Source organism: Mandrillus leucophaeus, unplaced genomic scaffold (genome assembly GCF_000951045.1).
Source record: "Mandrillus leucophaeus isolate KB7577 unplaced genomic scaffold, Mleu.le_1.0 Scaffold106, whole genome shotgun sequence".
NCBI classification, from domain to species: domain Eukaryota; kingdom Metazoa; phylum Chordata; class Mammalia; order Primates; family Cercopithecidae; genus Mandrillus; species Mandrillus leucophaeus.
In genome coordinates this window covers 1,037,568-1,045,259 of record NW_012098765.1, presented here as the reverse complement: position 1 = coordinate 1,045,259, position 7,692 = coordinate 1,037,568, and the positions used below count along the sequence as shown (strand labels likewise).

The 7,692-nt window shown below is 57.9% G+C and overlaps 1 protein-coding gene across 1 annotated transcript in view; it reads right to left on the bottom strand.

The window, feature by feature from the left end:
- ATP1A3 (ATPase, Na+/K+ transporting, alpha 3 polypeptide) overlaps positions 1-7,205 on the bottom strand; it is a 44,751-nt gene extending 37,546 nt beyond the window's left edge. The window contains 4 exon segments of the mRNA XM_011984124.1: positions 1,337-1,540; positions 2,119-2,178; positions 2,277-2,363; positions 7,137-7,205. Coding sequence (XP_011839514.1) covers positions 1,337-1,540; positions 2,119-2,178; positions 2,277-2,363; positions 7,137-7,175 — 390 coding nt within the window. The 5' untranslated portion in view covers positions 7,176-7,205.
- Between the last annotated feature and the right edge of the window lie 487 nt (positions 7,206-7,692).

Sequence of the window (7,692 nt, the reverse complement as noted above, 5' to 3'; positions counted from 1 at the left end):
CACCTCGCTTATTTTGTACTTTTAGTAGAGACAGGGTTTCACCATGTGGTCAGGCTTCTCTTGAACTCCCGACATCAGGTGATCGGCTGCCCCCCTCAGCCTCCCAAAGTGCTGGGATTACAAGAGTGAACGACCGTGCTCGGCCTCTTTTTTTCCTTTTTTTTTTTTTTTTTGGGACAGGTCTCGCTCTGCTACCCAGCCTGGAGTACAGTGGTGCAATCTCAGCTCACTGTAGCCTCAACCTCCCCAGGTTCAAGCAATCCTCCCACCTCAGCCTCCAGAATAGCTAGCACTACAGGTGTGCGCCACCAGGCCTGGCTGTTTTTTGTATTTTTTTGTATTTTTTTAGAGACTGGGTCTGTCTGGGAAACTCAGGTTTCTGGAACTCCTGGCCTCAAGTAAGCCTCCTGCCTTGGCCTCCCAAGGAGCTGGGGTGACAGGCATGAGCCACCATGCCCGACTTGTCCACCTATTTTGTGTGTGTGTCTGTTCTCCTGCACATGTTAAAGAGTCTAGGATGCGGCTGTCTGTCCGTGTGTCTGTATGACTGGCTGCATGCCTGACTTTACATTCTACAAGGCAGCTTCTTCGGTTCTCTGTGTGTGGGTCTCTGTCTCTGTGTCTCCAGCTTTGCCTCTCTGTGAGAGCTTGTGTCTGAGACTGTTTAGATTTGAATATCTGAGGACACTGTCTGTGCCTGACTCTCACGTCTCTCCGTCATGAGGTTATGCCTGCATTGCTGTGCGTGTGTGTGTGAGCTTCTCCGTCAACGTGTGTCTGAGTCTGTGTCTGTGTTTCTGAATTAGGCGGCCGTGTTTGAATCCATATCCTGGTGTGGTGTCTGTGTTGACCCTCCACGTGCATGCATGTGTGTGCACCTACGCAGGTGAGCAGCTCTGTGTGGCTGGTGTGTGGGTCTGTGTTACGTGCATGGGATCTGAGGCTGCATCTCGAATGTGTCCCTGTGTTATGGGGATGGGCCCTGATGTATCAGCAGCGGGGTGTGCCTGGGTCTCTATGTGATACTCACTCTGGGTATCTGTCAGGCCATGACCACCTGCTGGTGTCTGTTCTCAAGGCCACTGAGGTCACACAGCCTTGGGACATAGCCCCGGGTCACACATCCTGCTGCGGGGCCTTGGACAAGTTACCTGGCTTTTCTGAGCCTCAGTTTGCCTTGTATTTGATTTGGTTCTCCTGCTGGGTGATTGTGAGTTAGATGGGAAAAAGGGAGAGGGTGGGCTGTGAAAAGCCTGGAGGGATGGGAAGAAGTTGGGGGGTGGTATCCATAAATAAATGTGTAGGGCCTTGCGCAGGGCAGGGTCCAGGCACTCACGTTGTCACCAGAGGGGTCATCCTCGGTGCCTGCCTGGATACCGTAGGCCAGGAAGCAGAGGATGGCCCCAATCCACAGCAGGATGGAGAAGCCCCCGAAGAGCTGCCGGCAAAACTTGACCCACTCTGGGGTGGTAGGCGGTGGCGTGAGTGCGTTCGGCCCGTCCCGGGCCAGGATCTCCTGGGCTTTGCTGTGGGTCAAACCCTGAGGGACAGAGGACTCACACAGAACCCTCCCTGGGCAACCCTGGCACCCCAGGCCTTCACCAGACCCCCAGAACTTAAGACACCAGCCCCAGCCCCTCCTCCCTCAGACCCAGAGGTCCAGGCCCCAGCCCCTCCTCCCTCAGACCCAGGGGTCCAGGCCTCAGCCCCTCCTCCCTCAGACCCAGGGGTCCAGGCCCCAGCCCCTCCTCCCTCAGACCCAGGGGTCCAGACTCCCACCCTGCCTCCCTCAGACCCAGGGGTCCAGGTCCCCAGCCCCTCTTCCCTCAGACCCAGGAATCCAGGCCCCCAGCCCCTCCTCCCTCAGTTCCAGGGGTCCAGGCCCCAGTCCCTCCTCCCTCAGTTCCAGGAGTCCAGGTCCCAGCTCCTCCTCCCTCAGATCCAGTGGTCCCGGCCCCCAGCCCCTCCTCCCTCAGATCCAGTGGTCCCGGCCCCCAGCCCCTCCTCCCTCAGATCCAGTGGTCCAGACCCCAGCCCCTCCTCCCTCAGACCCAGGAGTCCCAGCCCCCAGCTCCTCCTCCCTAATTCCCATGGTCCCAGCCCGCAGCCTGGCCGCACCTGCACACAGTCTGTGTTGTACTTCCGGCAGACCTCTTCCACTGACATCTTGTGCTCTGTCTGAGGAACAGGAGTTTGGGGAAGACGATGAGTGCCTAGGCCAGCCAGGAACTGGTGAGGCTCTCTGGGAGGGTGTGCGGGCAGAGGGCAAGGCTTACCATAGCCACCTCCTTCTTGAGGTCATCCAGGTCCCGGCGCTCCTTGCCCTTGTTCTTCTTGGGTGAGTCCTTGTCATCTTTCTTGTCCTGCGAGGTGGCGATACGATAGCTGTCAGAGTCACCAGACTGCGGGCGAGAAGGGGTTCCAGGGGGACACCGGCCCTCCGTGCCCCGGCTATCCTCCTGGCCGGTGCCCCTGCATCTCTGGGTGGGGGTCTCTGCCTCTCGGAGTCTCCCTGTGTCTCCTGGCACCTCTGGATGACTTCACCTCCTTTCTGCCTCTGGTGACTCTCAGGCCTCGGTGAGTCTCGTCTGCTCCGATCGGCTTCCCTGTCTCTGGTCCTGTGTGTCTCTGAGTCTCTGTCCCTGAAGGTCCCTGTCTGGCTTCTGCCTATGTTTCTGTCTTTCTCTGTTTCTGTGCCCATCTTTGCGGGTCTCTCCCCTTCTGTGTTCTGTGTCTATGTGACTTTGTTTTTGTTTTTTGAAACAGTGTCTCACTCTGATGCCCAGGCTGGAGTGCAGCGATCACAGCTCATTGCAGCCTCAACTTCTGAGGCTCAGTGATCCTCCCACCTCGGCCTCCTGTGTAGTTGGGACTACAGGTGTGTGCTAATTTTTAATTTTTTTCTAGAGATAGGGTCTCACTATGCTGCCCAGGCTGGTCTCTAACTCCTGGACTCAAGCGATCCTCCTGCTTTAGCCTCCCAAAGTATTGGAATTACAGGCGTGAGCCACTGTGCCCCGCCTCTATGTGACATTTTAACTCTGCTTCTGTCTCTTCTTCCCTCTCCCTGGCCTTGTCCAATCTTCCTACATATCTGTCTTTTCTATGTCTCCATCTGTATCTCTCTCTATCTCTTTCTCCTCTGTCTGTCTCCCTTGATGTGTCTCTCCAGGTCTGTTTGTGGCTCTTGGTCTTATTGTTTTGTTTCATCATCTCTCTGTCTCCTGTCTCTTTATCTCTCCATCTCTGTATCTCTATCTCTGCAAGGCTGTTTCTCCCCCTCGATAGCTCTCTCTCTCTCTATCACTCTGATCTCTTTATGTTGTCTCTGTCATTCTCTATCCTGATCCCAGTCTCTGGATCTCTCTGCATATGTCTTTCTATGATTTTGTCTCTCTCTGATCTCTGGTTCTTTCTGTCTCTCTGTCTTGCATGATGTCTGTCTCCATCTCTTGGCTGTCTCTCCCCAGGTCTGGCTGAGTTTCTGTCTCTCTGGGTTCTTATTTCCCTCTGAGTTGGCGTTTCAAGGATCAGTACTTTCTGTCTGTCTTTTTCCACCTTTTGGTCTGTCTCCCTCTGTCATTGTGTCTCTATCTTCCTCTCTCAAGCTGTCTCCTCTGGGATGCTCACATCTCTCCCTACCTGTCTCTTCTCCTGTTTCAACCTCTTTGTCTCTCTGATATCTCTCTCTCTGGGATCTGCCTATCTCTGTCTCTCTCCCACTCTCTCTGGGATCTCCTCTCTATCTCTGAATCTCTCCTCTCTCACTATCACTAAGATCTCTTCTCTCTCTCTCTCTCTCTGTGTCTCTCTTTGGAATTTTCCTTTCTGTCTCTCTCGAATCTTCTGTTCTCCTCCTTCCCCATATATCTCTCATTCTTTTTCTCTCTCTCACTGTCTCATCCTGGGATTTTCCTCTCTATCTCTGTCTCTTTCTCCCACTGTCTCTCTCTCTGGGATCTCCTCAATACCTCTCTCTCTTAATGTCTCTCTCTGAGACCTCCCCCTCCCTCTCTTCCCATATATATATATATATATACACACACACACACACATATATATGTATATATATATACGTATATATATGTATATATATATATGTATATATATATATGGGATCTTTCTCTCTCTGTCTCTTTCTCTCACTTTCTCTCTGGGATCTTATTCTCTATTTCTGCCTCTCTGAGATCTCCTCTCTCTGTCTCTGGGATCTGCCTCTCTCTCTCTGTCTGTCTGTATCTCTGTCTCTGTCTCTCTCACTGTCTCCCTCTGGGACCTTCCTCTATCTCTGTCTCTGTCTCCCTGTCTCTGTCTCTCTCTGGGATCTCTGTTAAGGACGCCCATGGAGCGTCCTTAACAGAGGCTGGGCATGGCCAGGTCCCTGGAGGACACAGCAGGAGAGCGAGAGGCAGAAGCCCTAGTCCTGGCTTGAACTGCGCATGGTGTGAGTGCCTGAAGTTCCAGTTTGGGAGCCTGGGCGGATGGGGAGGGCAGTGTCCGAGGCTGGTGGGAGGGGTGGGGCGAGGCTGGGTGCTTCGAGGGCTGCTGACAGGTCCTGCAGGCCCAGGGCCAAGCTGGGATCCGAGGCTCAGCGCGGCTCAGCACTAATCTCCTCGTGACCTTGCAGAGGGCCTGAGCTGCCTGCTGTCTGCCCCCAGACCCAGACGCTGAGTCGGAGGGTGGGGGTGTGCAGGGAGGGGCAGCAGGCTGGAGATCTGGGAGCCTCAAGAAGGGGTGCAGGGGGTGGGAGGGAGGCTTGGCCCCACGCCAGCCCTGCAGCAGCACTGCGTCTCAGATGCGGAGGCACAGAGGCTTGGGGGACGGGGAGACCATCTTTCATACTCCCCTGCAGTGCCAGGGGTGGTCTCAGCTTTGCCGGACAGGGTAGACCCAGGGATGGAGAGACATGGAGAGATGGAGTTGTGGAGCTACAAAGGCCTGGGGTCAAGTCCTGTGCAGGAGGCCAGGAGAGGGGTGAGATGGGGGTCAGGAGAGAGAGAGAGGGAGAAAATCAGCTGCCTACCCAGAAACCTTAGTGAAGGCTGGGAGCTGATGCTTGGGGCCCCATAAAAGCTAAGGGCAGGGCCGGACTTTCAGATCCTGAGAGAGGCTGGGGTCCTGGACCCCTGGGTCTGAGGGAGGAGGGGCTGGGGACCTGGACCCCTGGGTCTGAGGGAGGAGGGGCAGGGGCCTGGACTCCTGGATTGAGGGAGGAGGGGATGGGCCTGGACTCCTGGTCGGAGGGAGGAGGGGTCTGGGGGGCTGGACTCCTAGTCTGAGGGAGGAGGGGCTGGGGGCCTGGACCCCTGGGTCTGAGGGAGGAGGGAGGGCTGGGGGCCTGGACCCCTGGGTCTGAGGGAGGAGGGAGGGCTGGGGGCCTGGACCCCTGGGTCTGAGGGAGGAGGGAGGGCTGGGGGCCAGGACCCCTGGGTCTGAGGGAGGAGGGAGGGCTGGGGGCCTGGACCCCTGGGTCTGAGGGAGGAGGGAGGGCTGGGGGCCAGGACTCCTGGGTAAGAGGGAGGAAGGGCTGGGGGCCTGGACTCCTGGTCTGAGGGAGGAGGGACTGGGGGCCTGGATTCCTGGGTCTGAGGGAGGAGGGGATGGGCCTGGACTCCTGGTTGGAGGGAGGAGAGGTCTGGGGGGCTGGACTCCTGGTCTGAGGGAGGAGGGGCTGGGGGCCTGGACTCCTGGGTCTGAGGGAGGAGGAGCCGGGGACCTGGACTCCTGGGTCTGGGAGAGGAAGGTCTGGGGGCCTGGGCTCCTGGTCTGAGGGAGGAGGGGCTCGGGGCCTAGACTCCTGGGTCTGAGGGAGGAGGGCTGGGGCCTGGACTCCTGGGTCTGAGGGAGGAGGGGCTGGGGTCTGGACTCCTGGTCTGAGGGAAGAGGGGCTGGGGCCTGGACTCCTGGATCTGGGGGAGGAGGGGCTGGGGCCTGGACTCCTGGTCTGAGGGAGGAGGGACCGGGAGCCTGGACTCCTGGCTCACCCTGGCCCTGGCCTTGGCTCCTGCTCGCCCTTGCCATGATCAGACCCCAGCGGGCTCCCATCTGTTGGAGTGCAGAGCTGAGGCTTTCCCAGTCAAGGCAGGAGGCCCAGATGGGCGCACTGTGGGGCGGGAGCACCTCCAAGGGTGGGGGCCACGCCTGTCTCGCTGTGGCCGCCTCTGCAGCTCCTTGCCATTTTCCGTGCTGTCCGCCTCTCCCTGATCTGGCGCCAGCTCCCGCAGCCTCTCTGCGCCTGGGCCAGCCTCCCCTCCCCCTCGCAGGGGACCTGGCCCACATCTCTGGCTGTCTCTCCCTTGACCTCCCCCTTTGCCCTCTGCCTCTTCTTCCTTTCCCTCAGACTGACTGTGGTTGCCGCTAGATAGGAAATATCTGTCCTTGTGTCTCTTTCTCTGAGCTTCAGTTTCTCATTTTCTCTCTCAATGTCTCTCCATGTGTCTCAGACATGACTTTCTGCTTCTCTGTCTCTTTCTCTCTATGTCCATGTCTCTTTCTCTGTCTCTTTCAGAGCATCTCTGTCTTTCCTTCCCATGTCTAAGCTGCCTTCATTTCTCCTCTCGTCCCCACTCCATTTCCAAGACCACCCTCCCACCACTTCCTTCTCTAGGGCTTTTAGCATCAGTCTTCTCCCAATCCATCCACAGTTTCCCTCACTCCATCCCACTTATCTGACAGCCATCACTGACTACCCCTTTCTCCCTTCTCTCCCCTAGTCCTGCCCCAACCCAATCCTCCTTCCCAGCCCCCCTGGCCCACCCTGCCCCACCCCACAGAGCTGCACCCCCATCCCCCGCCTCCATCTCTGGGCCCATCAGCCTTTTATCCGCCATCTTTCTCCCTAGTCCTCATATTCTCCCTCCACTGGCCTCTCCCGCCCTCTTCATCCCACCTACCTCCACCCACCCCCTCCTCTCCTGATTCCCCCTCCCTTCAGCCCCGCCCCAGACACACAGGGAGGAATCCAGGGCTGCAGCAAGGGTCAGGTGGTCAGCCAGGGAGGGAGGCGGCATCTGCTGGAGAGACTCACAGACAGACAAGGACACACGGACACAGAAGCAAGGACACAGCCAGGCATGCACGCTCTCCACTACACAGTTGCACACGCACACCCTCATCTGTGCACTCAGTCTCCCCACCTTGGCTCTCCTGTTCCTCTCCTCCTCCCAGCCTCCCATGCCTGCTCCTCTACATGAGGGGCTGTACACACATACACACTGCAGCCCCACGCTGCGACACTGCGGAGCCTGCACACACACACACACACACACACACACACATGCTGCAGAGCTCCCCCATCCAGGCCTGGAAGGAGAAAGAGAGGTCATCTGGTGTCCATCCCAAAGCCTGGACCTATCTGCACCCTGCCAGGGAAGCAGGAGGGCCTCAATAACCCCAGACGCACTAACATGAGCTCTCACAGACACACCCAGATGCGACTGCAGACTTTCAGACACTACGGGCCCCACACACTCGCTGCCAGGGCCTGACCGAGCCAGCAGCTCTCATACATACATGCAACCGTGCACATGCAACCGCACAAGGTCAGGCGGAGATGCTGAGGGCTGGCCCACGACCTCGCTGATCCCCGCACACAAAGCCATGTCAACGTGCGCCACAGACCCCCCGCCGCCCCCTGCGGCCCCGCGCACACATTCGCAGCAGCCCCACGACCACATGCATTGGCCGGGTCAG